Source organism: Nyctibius grandis, chromosome 6 (genome assembly GCF_013368605.1).
Source record: "Nyctibius grandis isolate bNycGra1 chromosome 6, bNycGra1.pri, whole genome shotgun sequence".
Taxonomy (NCBI): domain Eukaryota; kingdom Metazoa; phylum Chordata; class Aves; order Nyctibiiformes; family Nyctibiidae; genus Nyctibius; species Nyctibius grandis.
This window is the reverse complement of record NC_090663.1, coordinates 3,316,284-3,334,340: the sequence shown is the minus strand read 5'-3', so window position 1 is coordinate 3,334,340 and position 18,057 is coordinate 3,316,284. Positions and strand designations below refer to the sequence as shown.

General features: G+C 52.0%; 1 protein-coding gene across 3 annotated transcripts in view; it reads left to right on the top strand.

Moving 5' to 3' along the window:
* Nucleotides 1–18,057, top strand: part of RNF24 (ring finger protein 24) — a 37,977-nt gene that overhangs the window by 6,034 nt on the left and 13,886 nt on the right. For 2 of the 3 annotated variants that reach the window (XM_068403742.1, XM_068403741.1), the window contains exons 2-3: nucleotides 2,636–2,717; nucleotides 14,105–14,254. In XM_068403742.1, coding sequence (XP_068259843.1) covers nucleotides 14,112–14,254 — 143 coding nt within the window. In that variant the 5' untranslated portion in view covers nucleotides 2,636–2,717; nucleotides 14,105–14,111. Of the gene's footprint in view, nucleotides 1–2,635; nucleotides 2,718–11,933; nucleotides 11,992–14,104; nucleotides 14,255–18,057 lie in introns of those variants that run through there. The other variant, XM_068403739.1, reaches the window with a different exon arrangement.

The following is an 18,057-nucleotide window of genomic DNA, read 5'->3' as shown; positions in this document are numbered from 1 at the left end:
TGGGTGGGAGGGAGCCCAGTCTGACGGCTTCCAACTCAAATAAATCCCCCCGAGCGCCGTGCCTCCCCCTGAGCAGGCTCTTCGTGCTCGCAGCCTGCACGCAATTAAATTGCCGACGTACCGTAAGGATCGAATTAAACTCCTCTCCACGCAGAGCTCTCTCGCGAGCCGGCAAATATTTAAAGACTCTCATTTTTCTATTGTTCTGTATAAAAACCCGTCGCCAGGCCGGGCGTCCCCCGGGGCGACTTCCTGGCTCGGTGGTTATTAACGCAGCTGTGGGGTTGTTTTTTTCTTTTGCTTTTTAGCCGAGGAGCGCTGGATTACAACCCAGCATCTCAGTCTCGCGGCGTCTGAAATAAAAGATGAGGCTTTTGGAGACTCTGTGGCAGCGGTGGCCATCCGAAGCGGGACGGGATTGCGCAGTGTCGGGTGGTTTTGGGGCTGAATAAATAGTGATAACCTGGCTGGAGCCCGTCTGCTGGTGCTCGCGTGGGTCGGCTGGCTGTCAGCTGAGCTCTCCACCCCGCTCTGGCTTTGCATTTGCACCAAAAAAAACCACCCCCCCCCCCGTTGCACTGAGCATCATTCAGGGGCAGCGCTTTGGGAGTAAAAGCGGGAGAAACGGATCTTTTCCTCGGCTGTGGCTTTGCCTGGGGGGTGCTGAGTTGTTGTGTGCTCCCGACTGCCCTTGGGGCTTCCCCCTTGGCGGGGGGGGAAGGAGGAGACTCGTGTCTCCTACTGAGTCTTGCCCGTTGCATCTCCTACGGCATCTTCCCTGCTCGCATCCCCTGCAGCATCTTCCTTCTCACATCTGCAGCTTCTCACCCCTCACATCTCCTGCAGCATCTTCCTTCTTTCATCTCCTGTGGTATCTCACCCCTCGCATGTCCTGCAACATCTTCCCCCCTCGCATCTCCTGCGGCATCTTCCTTCTCACATCTGCAGCTTCTTGCCCCTCGCATGTCCTGCAGCATCTTCCCCCTCGCATCTCCTACAGCATCTTCCTTCTCACATCTCCTGCAGCTTCTCACCCCTCACATCTCCTGCGGCATCTTCCCCCCTCGCATCTCCTGCAGCTTCTCGCCCCACACATCTCCTGCAGCATCTCACCCCTCGTATCCGTGGTTGATGCAGCAGGAGGAACGGGTCAGGGTTCTGAGGGCAAAGGGCTGGGATGTGTTGCAGCTGAATGAGAGGGCTGGGGCTGGAGATGAGCCGGGCGTCGGGTGGTTTATTCCAGCCCGGAGGAGCCTTGGGTGCTGAAGCTGGGAGCGGGAGCATCGCAGGGAGTGAGGAGCAGGGCTGCGTGGGGATGGTGAGTGTTTTCCCAAAGCCAAGAGAATATTTTTCTGTGCCTAAAGAGAAAAAAACCCATGGTACCCCGTTAAAATGGGCTGGAGAAGAGGGATTCTGCTGCTGTCCCATCAAGCATCTCCAAAAGGAGTGTTTTTAAGACAAGCCCTGATGAGTTTGAGTCCTGGTTTAAACAGGTTGAAACTTAAATCTCTTTTAGGTTTCTTTTTTGGATGGAATTTAAAAGAGGAAAGAAGTGAGCACTAACAGAAATTCACTTTCTTTGTTAGAAAACTTCTTTGGTTTCTAAGAAAAGTGGCTTTTCCTCACTAAAGGATCACCTGAATCCTTTCTGCCTGAAGCCTCCTTTAGGTTTTGGTTTATTTCAGCTATTATCGTTTCTCGTAAGAGCCAGAACACAAAACTTAGGAGCGAACTGTGGTTGGCATCAAAAACCAGGTTGCACGTTGCCTGCTTCATCTTCTAAATCAAATAATTTATTCTTTAATATCATGAATTATTCATCACAAGTGTAGCAGCAGGTGCCGGACTGTTTACACGAGGATGCCGTGTTATATTTTTCCGCCTTAACAACACGAGTCCTTGCCACAGGGATGGGTTTTGTGTGAATTATCCAATTCACTGCTTAGAAGTTTACCCTTTTTTTTTTTCCCTTACTATTAAAATGAAGTTTTGCTTCGCCAGTGCAGAACAAGTTGGGGGGTTTGGATGGGTTTTTTTTAGCTGGAGCATCATTCCTGTAAGAGGGAGACCCAAAAAAGGGTTGTGCTGCCGCGCCGTGACGCTCGCCCAGGATGGGATCCTGCCTTTTGGACGCAGCTGGGTGAGCTGGCCAGACTCGCCTCAGGGGCTGACATCGCTCCAGACAACCCCCCATAGCACCGGGATGGAAATTCCCCTTTGCCACCCCAAAACCAGCCCCAACGAGGATTTCTCAGCGAGGACTCGCTGTGTGGCAGCCGTCTCCATGGGCTGCTCTCTGCTTTTGTTTACATCTGGTCGAAAACTTCTTAAATTTACTGGAGAGGGAGTAATTCTAATCCTTTTCAATGAGATCAAGGGATTAGTGTCTCAGATGCTTATAAAATTGTGAGGATTAGCCGAGTCTTTTTTTTCCCCCCTCATTTTTTCTTTTTGTGCTGTGTAACGTCATCGCCGCAGTTTAAAAGGGAATCTCTGAGCTGTTACCAAGAGCTGAACCAATTTATAGGCGCCTTTGCGAATCCAAGCATTTAAAAACAATATCTTCATCCTCTCCCTCGCTCGCTCTGGCTTTTAGTGCAATATTAGGGTTTTTTTTTTTTCTCTTTTTTTCCAGTGGCCCTGGCACCAAACCGCGGTAGCCGTTCAGCAGATACGTGGGGTTTGCGTGGCTTGGCTGCGTCGCGGCACCCGTGCGGGTAAGTAGGGAGCTGACCCGAAAACTTTCCTTGGTAGAGACTTGCAAAACCACACATTGAGATGAGCAGGTCCTGAAAAAGTTGTTATTTCACGAGGTTGGCCCTGTGTGGCAAAGGATTTGGGCTCTGCGTGGTCTATACCTGGAGGGGAACGTTGCTTTTGGGTTGAAGACTGAGAAAAGACTGGACATGGCCCTTAGTGCCATGGTCTAGTTGACATGGTGGTGTCAGGGCAATGGTTGGACTCGATGATCCCAGAGGGCTCTTCCAACCTGATTGATGCTGTGATGCTCTCACCTGGCTGTCGGGAGCGATGGGAGTGGGCTGAAACTCCCTACGCACGCCCGGCGTCCTCTTAATTATAACCTGCACTTTCATGAGGGCGTGATCACTAACCGCCTCGCGAGGAACATCACGCACGGAGCTGGCGTGGAGGAGGGTTTAGTTCAAACCCCATTGCTCTGCCTCCTCTTGCAACACTCCCCGGCTCCTTTCCCTGCAGGGTGTTTTTTAAATGCCTTTTCTCCCGGGTCGATGGCTGCGCGGTCGCTTGACCTGCGTGAGCGAGGCAATCCCGAGCTGTCGAGTGGTAGGAGCTCCAAGCCAGGAATTTCTGGCCCCGACCCAATATACTTTCAGAGGCAAGCTTTTAAATATATACAAGGACAAGCTCATAATTTCCACTATACTAATGAGGCCACGGTGTTTTCATTGAAATGTGCCAATAGCCGCCGCGGTGGTATTTTAGCAGCCTTGTCCTGTGAATCCAAATGTGATTTAACATGGCAGCCCCCGCGGAGCGGAGGAAAACCGGCTTCTCCCGCTGAATTTCAATGATGCTTCTCAGCAACGCTACCCGAAAATCCCTGCAGCGGCGGGACCTTCCCTTGCGTTTCATCTGATGTGGATTTTCCCCTCAAATGCCACCGTTTTGGTGAAGATGGGGGGGAACGGGTTGAAAGAGGGATAATGATATTTGAGGGGGAGGAAAGTCTTGGTTTTAAAACCTGATTTTAAAAGCTGTGCGAGGGCTGGTGGCTGCGAGGCGACGATTTAATAACCAGACTCGCTGGAAGCATCTTTAACTCGTAGTAAAAACTGAAGGCGAGGGCTCCCAGGCATCATGTGCTCTCCTGACCTTTAAAGAGACATTCGAGGCAGCCTGCCTGCTCGTTGCTAAGCCGACTCGTTAGTGCCGCTCGTATATTTTGCCTTCTAGTAGGCGATTCAGCGCCTGGGAATTTGTAAGGATCCGACAGCAAACTGTTACACGCGTTGGTGTGTTTTAGCTGCACTGCCCGAGGAGGCCCCAGTAGCCTTGAAGCGGTCGGAAAATATTTAGCAGGTTTTGTTTGGTTGGCTGCAAGAAAAATGCAAGCTTTAAGTAACCCTCTCCAAAGCTGTTTGGTTTGTTTTTAAACGAGTCCTGCATCCGCAGCACACCCGTAACTTGGGGTTTTACTTATTTAGGGCTCAGTTTATGAGAAACCCCTGTAAGAAGCGACATCCCTGGGCAGAGGAGGGGTGCGGGTAGGTAATGGTGAAAATCAACGCGTGGCTGTCCATCACCGCCCCGTTACAGAGCCCCAGGGTGTGGGTACCCCTGAATTTTAAGGTCTTTGACTTTTTCCATCCCAGTAAGGTCAGGGCACGATGCCAGGGAGAACAAGAGAGAAGGACGGTACCCCATGGCGCCTTCAGCGCTGAGACTCTGCACCACAGATGTGTATGTTGGGTTCCTGCGTATTTATCTCCATCAAGCACCTTGCTTGGCTGTGCAAGCCCGGAGGGGAAAAGTTAAATCTTCCATTTCCAGCTGAATTTGGGGGGTTTTGTGAACCTTGCAGCCACCTTTGCTCATGCCAGTCCTGTGGAAGTGAAGCAGTTTGTGTCCCATATCCTTGTGGCTCCGAGGAGGGGTTTTTTTTACTGTACTCCAAAGCGTTGCAAAATCCCCCCGGTCTCTGTTAGCAGAGCAGAAGGAACGATAAAAAAATACTCCTCCAAAACCCAGCACTTTTGTTAAAAGCAGAGGAAGGGCGGGCCAGCTGTGCAGCTCCTTTTTCTGTAAGTATTGGGAAAAATAGCAAACGGCAGTGACGTGGCGTTAGTGGAAATTCCCAGCAGGCTGAGGTTGGGGTTTGTTTGGGTTTTCCTGAAGGCTTTTGCATGCTGTCAGCATCTTAAAATACAAACTTTGCAGAATTGACGTGGGCTTAAGGATGGCTCCTCTGTAAGATTTGTTTTAGTGACTTTTTTCCGGTATCCAGACACCAGCTTTTTCATTCTTCTGCATCCAGCTACCTCTTCTTAATTTTTACCACAAAATATAAATTAAAAGGGTCTGCGGAGAGCATTCCTGAGGACTGAAATCCAGGATCCGGGAGCAGACGGCAGCAGCATAAAGAAGAATTCTTCCCTCTTTGGCCTCATGCTGCTTTTCCACCGCGAGGCTTTACAGCCATCTGGATCCCCTTTCAGATTATGCCCCCCCCCCCCCAAAAGAAAAATCCATAACCTAGCAACCTTATTTAGTGTAAACGAGAGCATTATGCCTTCCTGCATCCCAAATCGTGCTTGGCTCCTCTTACTGCCTTTATAGGATGGCTGCTCGCAGCTGCGATTCCCATCGCCGGCACAGGGTGCCTGCCCCCAGGAGGATTTTGTAGGGATTATTGATCCCTGGATGTTGCACTGGTATTTTTTTCCCCCTCATTAAAGGAGCTTGGGAAACAGGGGGAAAAGGGTTTCAGGACATCATTTAGTCCATGCGCTCCTCAGTATAAGAGTGGAGAAGGCTGGTTGCTCCGCAGAAAGCGATTTGCTCTTGTTCAGCCTGAAGATGACTTGGATGAAAGCGAGATGTTCTTCCAGGTGGGATATTTTGGGGGCCTCCCCCGGCTCTCGGTGTCATCACCCAGGAATTCGCAAATTCCCCGCAGCGTTTAACACCAGTTTCTCTGGTCTGGTCCCTCAGCAGCGTAGGCTGAGTGTTTCTCACGGGGTTTCCAACCTGCTTTCCCCAAGGAACCCATTAATTGGGGAGAACTCTGCAGCAATGGGGTGATGTGGTCCCATCACCGTGACCCCCCACTGGGTACCGGGGGGGCTTCTGCTTCCACTGCTGTGAGTATAAACAGGGCTGGGGGCAGGAGGAGGCAGTGGCACATCCTTTCCCACCGCGCTTTCGGGAGGAAAAGTGAGCTCAGGGGGTCGTGACGTTGGATTTGGGATGGAGCCGCGTGCCAGGAAAAGGGGGGAAAAACTAGAAAAAATCCCCAGGGCCAAAGGGAAAAAATTCCCTAAGTGTTATTTCATTGTCGAGAAGCAAATTGAACGTACTCGGGCAGCTTGTGTGCACCTTTCAAAGCGAGAAGCTGCCGGCTCCACTTCAAACCTCCCTGATCAGTGATTTCCATCTCGTTTCTGCGATCCGATGGGAGCCCAAGCAGGGCTCTCCTCCAGACTCCACTTCCCCCCCCTCCTGCAGACCGCATTGAAAAGCTCTATTGATTTTTTTTTTTCTGTTTATTTTTGCCTTTTTTTCCTGGAACTTGCAAAACCAGCCCTGAGCAAACCTCTGCTTTGCTTTCCCAACGCCGCTGGGTGAAAGCACTTGACTTTAAACTCGGGGATGGGAGCTGCCGCTGACCTATTTTCTGCACGTTTCTCTGCCAACGGTAGCAAAACCATTTTCACATTTAAAGGTGCTCTTTGAAATTAAGCTCGTGGGTTCATTTGTCTGTTAAGCTGTCCGGAATCAAAAGCACTTGTTGAAAAATCGCAGTGGTGCCGGTTGCGCTACCAGGTTTTTCTTTCATTATAAAGACTTTCCTGTTTTTTTTCCAGTGGCCGATCGCTCTGTCGCATTGTCACATCGCTCTGTCCGTGTCCCCCTGCCCGAAGGCGGTGGAGAGGGTTAAGGTTTTGTGCTTGGTGTCGGCCAGCCGGGGAACGCAGCCAGGAAATTTCCTGATTCCAGTTCAAAAAAAGCATCGGATTCGCTCTCGGGGAGAAGGGATCAAAGGTTCGAAGCGGTTCTTGGTTGGAGGTCAGTTTGCTTTCTTGGTTGTCCGAGAGCACACAACAAAAACCCACCGCCGTCCCCCAAACCTGCACGCAGCTGAAATGGGTAAAATAAACAGGTTTTGTTCCGTTTGATACCCAGAAGTTTCCTCTGTTCCCCAGCCATGGGGCAGCATCGCCCCAGACGAGCTTTGCTGGATCTCGGTACGACTCTGCCCCGCGGTGTGAGGGACCAGGAGGGAGCTGTCGGGATGCTCTCCATTCCCCGCACGCCGCGCGGTCGTTAATCCTACTAATCAATACCACTGGCAAGCCGTGTGCTGTCGCTCCTGCTGCCGGCTTTGTGGTCAAGGAGGGTCCGGTTGGATGCTCCGAGCCGGCGCTGGGTGGCCTGACGCTGTCCCCATAATACCATCACAGCGCTACTAAAATCACAGCGTGCCAAGACTTTTCTTCCCCCACCCTCAGTCCGTTGTCTCCTGGTTTTGGATGGCAAAGGACATCACTCGCAGCCAGAGCAGCGCTGAGGTTTCCCCCAGCTCCATCCCAGGCGAAGGCGATGCGGCTGCGGGGCATCTGAGCATCTATCAGGCGACAGCAGTGCTGGTTTCGGGGGCTGGCTCTGCAGCCGCTTGCCATTTTCCCCCCGCCGCGCTGCGGATCCTCATAGAATCAATCAGGTTGGAAGAGACCTCTGGGATCATCGAGTCCAACCATTGCCCTGACACCACCATGGCAACTAGACCATGGTACCAAGTGCCATGTCCAGTCTTTTCTTAAACACCTCCAGAGATGGTGACTCCACCACCTCCCTGGGCAGCCCCTTCCAATGGCTAATGACCCTTGCTGAGAAGAAATGCTTCCTAATGTCCAACCTGAACCTCCCCTGGTGAAGCTTGAGGCTGTGTCCTCTTGTCCTATCACTAGTTGCCTGGGAGAAGAGGCCGACTCCCACTCCACTACAACCTCCCTTCAGGTAGTTGTAGACTGCACTAAGGTCACCTCTGAGCCTCCTCTTCTCCAGGCTAAACACCCCCAGCTCCCTCAGCCATTCCTCATAGGTCAGACCCTCCAGACCCTTCACCAGCTTGGTCGCCCTCCTCTGGACTCGCTCCAACACCTCAACATCTTTCTTGCAGTGCGGGGCCCAGAACTGGACACAGGATTCAAGGTGCGGCCTCACCAGTGCCGAGTACAGAGGGACGATCCCTTCCCCAGACCGGCTGGCTACACTATTCCTAATAGAGGCCAGGATGCCATTGGCCTTCTTGGCCACCTGGGCACACTGCTGGCTCATGTTCAGCCGGCTGTCGATCAGCACCCCCAGGTCTCTTTCTAACCACTCTTCCCCCAGCCTGTAGCGCTGCGTGGGGTTGTTGTGGCCCAAGTGTAAGACCCGGCACTTGTTCTTGTTGAACCTCCTCGCGCTGGACCAGCTCCAGAGGTGGAGCTGAAGGAAATTCCTTCCAGCTGCTTGAGGTCAGGGCTTCGCTTTTCTTTTGGGGTTCACAAGGGGTTTGGGTTTTTTTTTTTTGCATCTCTCGCTGCTGTTTTTTAAACACCTGGAAAAATCTTTTTAAAAATATCATCCTATTAAGCGTACCCATTAAATAACCTTTATGTTGTGGATTTATTGCATGGAAGAACACCCCGCTTCGCAATACAACGTGAAGTGTTTCAGAAAGGTCTTGTCAGCTGCTCACAGTTTAACTTCCAGCTGAGTTAATAACCATTTTGGTTAAACCTGTATAACACACGTCGCGGACTTGGGTAACGCCTTTGAAACCGGAGACGCCGTTCGCGCCTGCTTGAAATCTTTCCCATCGATAAAATATTTCAACTTGGAGTTTCGCCACGGCTTGGTATTTTCTTTTCCCTGAGACTCGTGGTTTCGATCAGGCGACAGGAACCTGCGTGTGTCTGGCTTTGTTGAGTTTTTAAAGCTCAGTATTGCCTGGAGATGGGTTGGATTCAATGGCGTGGCCGGCGCGATGCTGCGGGGGCTCAGACCACCAGCTCCATCCAGTTTCCCCAGTTAATGGTTCAGGAGGCTCAGACCAGCCTGGGTTTGCACTGAATCCCTGGAGGAAGTTGTTCATCTCAAACATAAGGTAAATCCCTCTGAAAATGGGTTTTTATGTGCAACAGCAGAGGCAGAGGCCACCCCTCCGCCCAGCGCGAGGGCTATATTTAGGTATGATGCCCAGCACTCGCCTGGCCCCTTTGTTCACTGCTGTTATAAATAGATAATAATAAAATAAAAAGTGTAAGCAGCTCCTTTTAATAACTAACACCCAGAGAAGGCGTGCACAGTTCAAATCCACGCGGCAAAGCAGCAGGAAAGAAAAAATTTGTGGCTCTGAGCCTGTGAATGATGCTTGTGGCATCACGTGCAGGGGACCAGCAGCATCCCTGGTGTCACCCCCTGGCCGGGGACACCGCAGCTCTCCTGCCTCGCTCCCCTCCTCCCTGCCTCAGTTTCTCTACCTGTAGGAAGATCGTTGCCTCCTTTATTAATCCCTTTGAGATCTCCCGATGAAAGCTCTGGGTAAGAGGTTGGCCCTGCTTATTAAGCGCATTAAGTGCTTGCTATGATTATAATAGGGGTTAATTTGGCTACGTGGCTTATTTAGGCTTGCCTTTAACAGCCCCACTTGTAGTCAAAGCGCTGCGAAGCCAGCAAGCTAGTGCTGACCTGTAACACTTCACCTCCTGACTTCTTGATATGCCATTAACTGTGACTTGGCTTTTCATTAAACCTCGGGTTTGTGGTTGTCAAAGAAACGGGGATGCGCTCGGCGTGTATTTATACCTCAATATATTGTTTGCAATATATTTTATGAACAGTATATTGCAGTACAATACATTGCAGAAAGGGTCATTAGCCATTGGAAGGGGCTGCCCAGGGAGGTGGTGGAGTCACCATCTCTGGAGGGGTTTAAGAAAAGACTGGACATGGCACTTAGTGCCATGGTCTAGTTGACATGGTGGTGTCAGGGCAACGGTTGGACTCAATGATCCCAGAGGGCTCTTCCGACCTGGTTGATTCTGTGAAGAAATATGCATGCATATATATATATTTTTAAATATACACTGAAACAGTTTTCCTTCAGCCAGCCCTTGAGAGTCTCCTAGGACTTCCCTCGTTCCGGGCTTTTTCCTCCCACTCTTTCCATGGTTTATCTTTCTTCAGCACACTTATTTCTTGTCCTGAGTGCTGCTGGCCAGCAGGCATCCTTCCCGGCCCTCGATGTGTAGCTGTCCTCTCCTCATGATTTCGTGCTCTGCGAGGCCGTACAGACCCGATGGACCCGTCACGGGCAGAGACCTCAGCAGAAATGGGGCATCGGGCAGGTGCCTGCCCAAATCCCCACCGCTTCCTATCTGTCGTCACAGCAGGTTCATTTTTTAGATGAGGAGCAAGTCAGCATCTTCCCCCCACCATAACCACACACCGCAGAGAGGGTCACATCCAGCCCTGGGGATGCTCACCCCTCTGTGAGCCTTCTGCAGCACGAACCCCTTTTTTCCAGGCAGCTCATCCCCCCCCATCCCGGGGAGCTGGAGGGACCTGCTGGGGTGGTGGGTGCCCCAGGAGGGGCATCTGCGTGCTCTGAAATGCCTTGGCCACAGAGAGAGCAACAGGGAGGCTTTTGTTCTGCACCAGCAACTTTTCATCCTTCTTTATGGCTCCTTTTTTATTTCTTTTGGCTGCGCTCTCACAAATCTGAAGCAGATTAAAATACAGTTCCTCTCCCCCCACTCCCCTAAAAAAAAAAACATCCAACCCCAAAGCTTGGCTGCTTAAAATCATCAGATTTCAGTGAAGTTAACAGTTTCCTGGATCCTGTGCAGGCTAACTTATTTTTTCCCTCTAACCTCCATGGGTTTTGCCATAAAGTTTCTCAGCTGTTGCAGCAGGAGGGAGGGAGGACCAGGGCAGCTCCGATGCGGAGGAGGTTATTTCACACGAGGGCTGGATGAATCTGGTGTGGGACTCGCTGGGCTCGCACCGTAGGGGACCGAAGGGTTGTCCCCAGGAGGCTGAGCCCTCGTGGTATGGCCGGCAGGTAGGTCACTGCTGCATTGGTGACATCCTTTTGGGGCAAAATATTAGGGAAGTTGGTACCAGCGGAAGAAGAGAGTAGGATGCTGGGGGGGGGATGGAGCTCCGTTTCTACTGACCATTTGTTTGCTGGGGGCTGGGATGGTTTGTAGCTGCGGCCCTGGTCACAGGGACTGGTGGAAAAGCTGCACAACTCGGCTGGAAACGACCATAAGGAGCTTTTCTGGCTGGGATTTGCCACCCTAAACCCAGCCTGGGTCCTCCTTACCCGCCATCTCTGCTGTGGTGCTTGGTCCGCTACGGCGTCTCCTGGTGGGAGAGCTGAACCGAAGCCGCTGGCTCTGGTGACAAGAGCATCGAAAGTTAAAGGAGGTGTAAAGGAAAGAAAAAGAATAGTTTGGTGCTGGTTGGTTTTGTTGCCTCTTCTCCAAGAGCGGTCTCTCCTTCCTTGCAAAAAATCACCTGAAGCTTTCCCAGATGGAGGACGTTTGATTTTCTCTTGGGTGGTTGAGGAGCTGGAGCCAGCCAACCTCAGCCAACACCTTGGCCAACGCCAGTGACTATCAACACAAGCCCAAGGGTGAGCGGGGACAGCGGGAGCCTCGTCCTCCAGCCGAAACATCCTCCGTCACGTGAGCGTGACCGAGGCGAGAGCCCCTGAACCGTCTAAATCCCTTTGACCCGGCAAACGGTGCGGAGACGAGAACCAAACCCAACCCTACGCAGCGACGCTGAGCTGCGCATTAACTCTGCTGGAGCCGGGAACAAAGGTTTGGGGGCTGGTTTCAGCATTTTTTAATTTATTTGCAAAGCAAAACAGCTCGGCTGAGCGGAGCAAGCGTCGGTGGAGGAGCGTGAGCTGCCGGGTGGTTGCTGCGCTATAAAATCCCATCCCCGCCAGCGCTCGCAGCGGGGTGTGCCGGCTCCCCCAGCTCTTGTAGCGTTTCCACGTTGGCCGGGAGAGTTTCTGAACATGCGTGTTGGTCTCTGGAGGCTTTAATCAAATCCAGGCTTTACCAGAAATCGCTTCAAAACTTCCAGCGAGTGAAGGAAACAGAAAGCAGCCGGAGCGAGGAGGCTTTAGGGCGGGTGTTCAGCGCCAGCGGAGATGCTGCCTTCGGCGAGGGGCGCGAGGAGGGTGCGGGCGAGGGGCTAGTGCCAGCGAAGCGGCCGAGATGAAAGGTGAGTCTGCTCCCTGCGTAGCAGCTGGGGAACGTGCAGTGTGTATGCGAGCAACATGTATGTGATGGGAGGACGGAGAAAAGCCCAGCGTGAGAGCAAAAAAGGGGTCTCAAGAGGCAAAGGAGGTGCAGGAGCACGGATGCTGCTTGGAGAAGGAGCAGGACGTTCAGAGGATGCTTTGATTTTTGTAGCAACGCTCCCCGGCGTGTTTGGGTTCAGATCCCGAGGTTTCCTCACCATCTTCTCCCTCTGTACAAAATCGGGAGCCATGCAATTAATGCGCTGTTGAAAACTCCCCGCTCCAGGGGAGGGTTTTGTTATCCCTTGGTAATTTTATTTGGGAAGCAGGGTTGAGGCTGCAGGTACTTTCCCCGCTTGTTGTGAAGCTTAATTGCACGCCACGTCCAGCCCTCTCGCGTGGGCAGAGAGGAAAACAAGGCAGAGTTTGTAACTTCCTTTTCTAAGCTGGGGGTGGGTGAACTTTCTGCCTGGCCAGAGACGGTTGTGATCATTCACGGGTGACTGGCTCAGAGAATGATTGCAATGGGAAGGAATATTAAGAAGAAATAATAAATATGTGCTTTGCAGCTCAGGGCTTGGAGCGTTACCGCAGCGTTACGGCAGCGAGGGGGGTTTTATGGCCATACGGAGAGATCGGGCTGGTTTTCTGCCTGAAAAACACCCTGTTAGGGTTATTGTAAAATATTAGTGTCCCGTGTGATGAATCATAAAACTAAAATCATGGGAGAGATGATATGCTGAAGTCGTTATCCTGGGCAGCTGCTTGTGGTTTAACCGGGTCTCTCCGAGGGGAGGGAGGTTTTGGTCACGCATCCGAAACGTGGTACATCAACAGCCAAAATCGTTGCAGCTTCCTCGTGGGTCCTTCGGGGTTTTTTCTGGGGGGTTGTACTGAGGAATAAAGCTGAAACCTGTGAAAATGCCCTTAAACCACCAAACCCGGATCTCACGTGGAAAAAAACAAACCAAGTCTCTTTTATGGCCCCTATAATTTCTCGGCAGTGCTGCCATGTGCCATGGGAACGTCCTTGTCCTCTCCTTTCTGCCGGGGATGCGCTGGGAGCCTGCTGAACCCGCCCTGGCTCGTGTGCAGGCTCGATGGTTTTGGAGGGGGGATTTCTACGGAATGAGGAATCGGTCTCGGAAGCCGCAGGAGGGGAAGGGAAGGAAAACCTGCCTTGCTCCAGGGCTTTCTGGCTGCTTTCCTTGGCCTAATTAATGAGGGGTTTGGGGAACGTTGGCTGCAGCTGGGGCTGCTCGGATGCAAATCCCCGCCGTCCGTCTGATGCAGCGTTTAACTTAAAGGATGATGTGTGTGAGGAAGAGGGGAAAATAGCTGGAGGAGAAGCTCCCCGCGGGAGAGGAAAAATCCCAGCCCCAGCTGATCCAGCCCTGCTTTGTTTTCAGGGTTACCGAGCTGGGGGCTCGGTTTTGGGCAAGGATGCCTTCACCCCAGGGGGCGAGGAATCATAGAATCACAGACTGGTTTGGGTTGGAAGGGACCTTAAAGATCATCTAGTTCCAACCCCCTGCCACGGGCAGGGACACCTTCCACTAGACCAGGTTGCTACAAGCCCCATCCAACCTGGCCTTGAACACTGCCAGGGAGGGGGCAGCCACAGCTTCTCTGGGCAACCTGGGCCAGTGTCTCACCACCCTCACAGGAAAGAATTTCTTCCTAATATCTCATCTAAATCTCCCCTCTTTCAGTTTAAAACCGTTCCCCCTCGTCCCATCACTCCAAGCCCTTGTAAAAAGTCCCTCTCCCCTTTCCTGTAGCCCCTTCAGGTACTGGAAGGTGCTAGAAGGTCTCCCTGGAGCCTTCTCTTCTCCAGGCTGAACAGCCCCAGCTCTCTCAGCCTGTCTCCATAGCAGAGGGGCTCCAGCCCTCTGAGCATCTCCGTGGCCTCCTCTGGACTTGCTCCAACAGCTCCATGTCCTTCTGATGTTGGGGGCCCCAGAGCTGGACAGAGCGAGAAGGCAGCACTGCTGGGTGCTCCCCCCTGCCTTTGGAGGGACCGTTGGTCTCCGGAGGGCATCCCATGCTGCCGAAGGAGCCTCACGTCCGTGTGTTTTCTCCCTATCTCCACAGCCTACCCATGAGCTCGGACTTCCAGCATTACAGTTTCAGGATGCCGAACATCGGGTTCCAGAACTTGCCTCTCAACATATACATCGTGGTTTTCGGCACGGCCATCTTCGTCTTCATCCTCAGTTTGCTCTTCTGTTGCTACCTGATCAGGTAAGGGAATGTTCCCCGGCTGCTTTCAAGACAGGTTCAGACCGAGCCTGTCAGCGTTCCCTCCATCCCAAAAAGAGGATGGCATCACCTTGTCTTCCCACCATGCGTCTCGTGCCAACCTGATGTGACCCTTGAAGTGGTTTAACTTTCCCTCATCATCAAAAAACTCGCTCAGCCATGTCATGTCAGACCCAATGCTCATCCCTAGTAGAGCCAGTAGACCCAGCGCGTACGCAGCAAGCACTGAACACATCTTGGAGCTACCAGTCCTGCGGGGCAATTACATTATCTGCTTTAAAAACAGGAGATATATTGACGTGTATGCTCAAAGAGGCATGAAAACATGGTTGGCTTCTCAAAAAGACTGGAAAGGGATGTTTTATGGTCCCTGCTTTCTGCTTAATGTTTCAACACGTTTTCCTCTTTAATGAGTAACTTGTGTACTATGTGCTTAAGAAATGTTTAATACCTGCTCCGTTCGTTATTGTACACAAATTGCTCATTCAACAGCGCAGTTTAGAGATTAATGATGCAGAGTTGATTTGTTAATCTGAACAGTGGGGAGCGGGGCGGGGAGGGTTAAAGGTTGTTCTAGTTGGGGCTTGTTTTAATTATTTTATGGGCCACTGGGGAGAGAGTTGGGCCAGTAACTGAGAGAAGAAACACTTCCTGCTGGAGGAAAAGCAAGAGGCAGGCGGGGAGAAACACAGTGCCTGGGAATCGAGGTGGCGATGGGGGCAAGTTGTGCTGATAACCTGGGATGTGGGGCTGGCTGTGGCCGGGAGCAGAGGGCATTGCTCTGCCAGCAGCGGCTGCCGAAATCCTGCGTGCCCAGAGCTCTCCTGCTGAGTTGCAGGAGAGCTTTTCCATCCCCTTTCCCTCCCCTCTGGCTTTTTGGATGGCCCCAGCTCCCTGCTAGCCATACATCCCTTGCATCCCCTCCCTCCATCTCCATAAGACACGTGCCTGGTCTCATGGAGGCTGTGGCTGGCTGGCTCACAGCAGCCAGTCCCACCAGGCTTTCTGTCCAGAGGATGTTGAAAATGTTTTGTCCTGCTTTTGTAGACCAGGGAAGCAAGATTTCAGTGCTGCCTTCTAAATATTTCATCATTTCCACCTATTTTCAACTCTGTGTGAAGCAAAGCCTCATAAAACTTGCAAGTGAGCCCAAACCCAGGCTTACCCAGGGGTGATTTGGGCTGCCTTGGCATCAGACTTTCACTTTTGCCCGCAATTATGCACAAGAAGAAGTTGTTTGAAGGTGCAATGCATCTGTCCACCCCGGGAGATACGGCAGAAACAGATGGAGGGGTTGTCCCCGACCAGGCGATTTGTATCTTGGTGCTCGATGTTAACAACGTCTGCGCTGGGATATTGTGTCTGTGTCCAGTGTTAGCATTTTAACTGGGACGTCAGTGGAAGGAGATGCCAAAAAAATAGACAAATGGTGTTCAGAAGGCTCAAGGACGTGTTTTGCCCAGATTGAGCTTGACTCTGTATGGCTTGCTCGCAAAATGAAGAGGTGTTTGGACTTTCAGAGTATTTTCCTGGGCACGGGGTCTTGCTGGGTGTGTTCTGCCCTGAAGAAGAAATAACAAGTAGTAATGTCTGGAAGATCAAGCCAGAAAATCTTTAAATTTAGAAGTTGGAGGCATGTTGTAAGAGAGAAGGGTGAGTAACCGTTGAAACAAGCCAGCAAGGGAAGTGGCAACTCCTCCATCTCTTCACGTCTTCAAATCAAGACAGAGTGCCTTTCTGGATGAGACGTTTTGGCTCCCGTTCCCGGGAGTAACGAAGTGCTATTTAACGACCTATGATAGATGGGAGGTTGGATTAGATCATCTAATGATCCCTTTATAGCCCTAAACTCTATAGAGACTCTATGAATTGCTCTTCAAACCACCTCCCCCAGCTCTATTATTGGCAAAATGGAGCCAAACAAGAACCCTCCAGCCCCCGGGTTTTAGCTGTGCCGATGTGCCCCAGGAGCATCCACCTCCTTTGAGTTTGCTTTGTAATCTCAGCTTGTGAGGGGGATAAAAGCTTGAGCTTCGGGGCGTTTTGGAAAGCCTTGTAGATGGACAAGGGGATGAGGGACCACGCGCCTGCAAGCACAGAGCATCCCAAATGGTTGCTCAGGGAAGGGTTTGCCGTGTCGCTCCCCTTCAGTGCCGTTTAACGCCGAAGCGTTGCTGGTGCCTGGCTGTGTAGTGAGCAAATACCCTGCGGCAGGAGGGTTTGGTGTACAAAGTAAGATACTGAATTTAAATTGAATTTTTCCCTGTCCCAAACCAGCTGGTAAAGCTTCCTGGATTACCCCCTGCATTCCTGACCCCTTCTGCAATGAGATGCGTGGCTTTAACACAGAATTACATCTGGAGGCTGTATAGGAGAGAGGTGTTAATTTAACAAGCAGATGCAGCGTGGATTGAACCGTGTCATTGCAGAGAAACCGACCCGGGGCAGGGGGGTTTTCTTCTCAAAGGGGTCATTAGACACTGGAAGGGGCTGCCCAGGGAGGTGGTGGAGTCACCATCTCTGGAGGTGTTTAAGAAAAGCCTGGACACGGCACTTAGTGCCATGGTCTAGTTGACATGATGGTGTCAGGGCGATGGTTGGACTCGATGATCCCAGAGGGCTCTTCCAACCTGATTGATTCCATGATTCTGGGTGCAGGCAGGGACGATCCTATCAGGACCTCCAGGGCTCCGCTCGTACCCACAGGGGCTCTTTGCAGGTAACAGCAGCTCGTGGCCTTCCCCAGGCCCTTCTTAGGTGCAGAGGCAACACAGCCCATCCTCTCCCTCTCCCTCCTCTCTCATGACTCGCACATCTGCAGATATTTGGCAAATAACAAGTGGAGCTCGTGACACCGTCCTCCGGGCCCTGCTTCTCAGAGCATCCCATCAGCCCTCCTCCGCATCCCCGGCTGGGGAGGCACCCGCAGCGTGGAAGAGCCAATATCTGGTGTATTTACCTCTAACCGCAGAGCTGATGGTATTAAATAAAGGATGCGCCGGGGAAGAAAGGCCATGTCCGCTCCAACGGGAGGGAGGAGTGACGTTTGGCTCGAGTTGGCTCCAAACGGAGTCCAGTAGGGATTCCAGCCAACAGCAAAGCAAAGGTCATCGCTGTCTGTGCGCAGACCAGGCAAATCTCGAGCTCTGCTGCCACTGCAGACCACGCCGGTACAAAGCGTGGGTCCCACCCTCACGGCTGCTGCTTCTGCTTGGGAAAATTAAAAAAAATAAAGCGAAGAAAAAGGAAATGAAATTTTGCAGGTGGCCATTTGTGTCTGATCTCTGCTGAGTTAATGAAAATACTGACCTCCTGTCCCCTAAAACCCGGCTCAGAAGGAGGCTGAGCCCCACCACGCTGTGCTTTCCCAGCATGCGAAGGGCGTGCGCGCTCGCCCCAGGTAAACGCTGCAGCATCCTCTCTGCCCGTGCTTTGCTGCGGGTTGGGGGGGGCTTGTCTGTGCCCAGACTAGAGTGGCTCAAAGTCTGCGGGAGGCACAGGATACAGGGCCCTTAAAAAGCCCCTTTTTATAAGGCTGTTTCCTTCTGAGTTCAAACCAACCTGGATCAAATGCAGCAGTTGGGTTTAGAGTCATAAAATCACAGAATCACGGAATCATTTAGGTTGGGAAGGACCTTTAAGATCATCGAGTCCAACCGTTAACCCAGCACTGCCAAGCCCACCACTAACCCATGTCCCTCAGCACCACATCTACACGGCTTTTAAATCCCCCCAGGGATGGGGACTCCACCACTGCCCTGGGCAGCCTGTTCCAGCGCTTGACA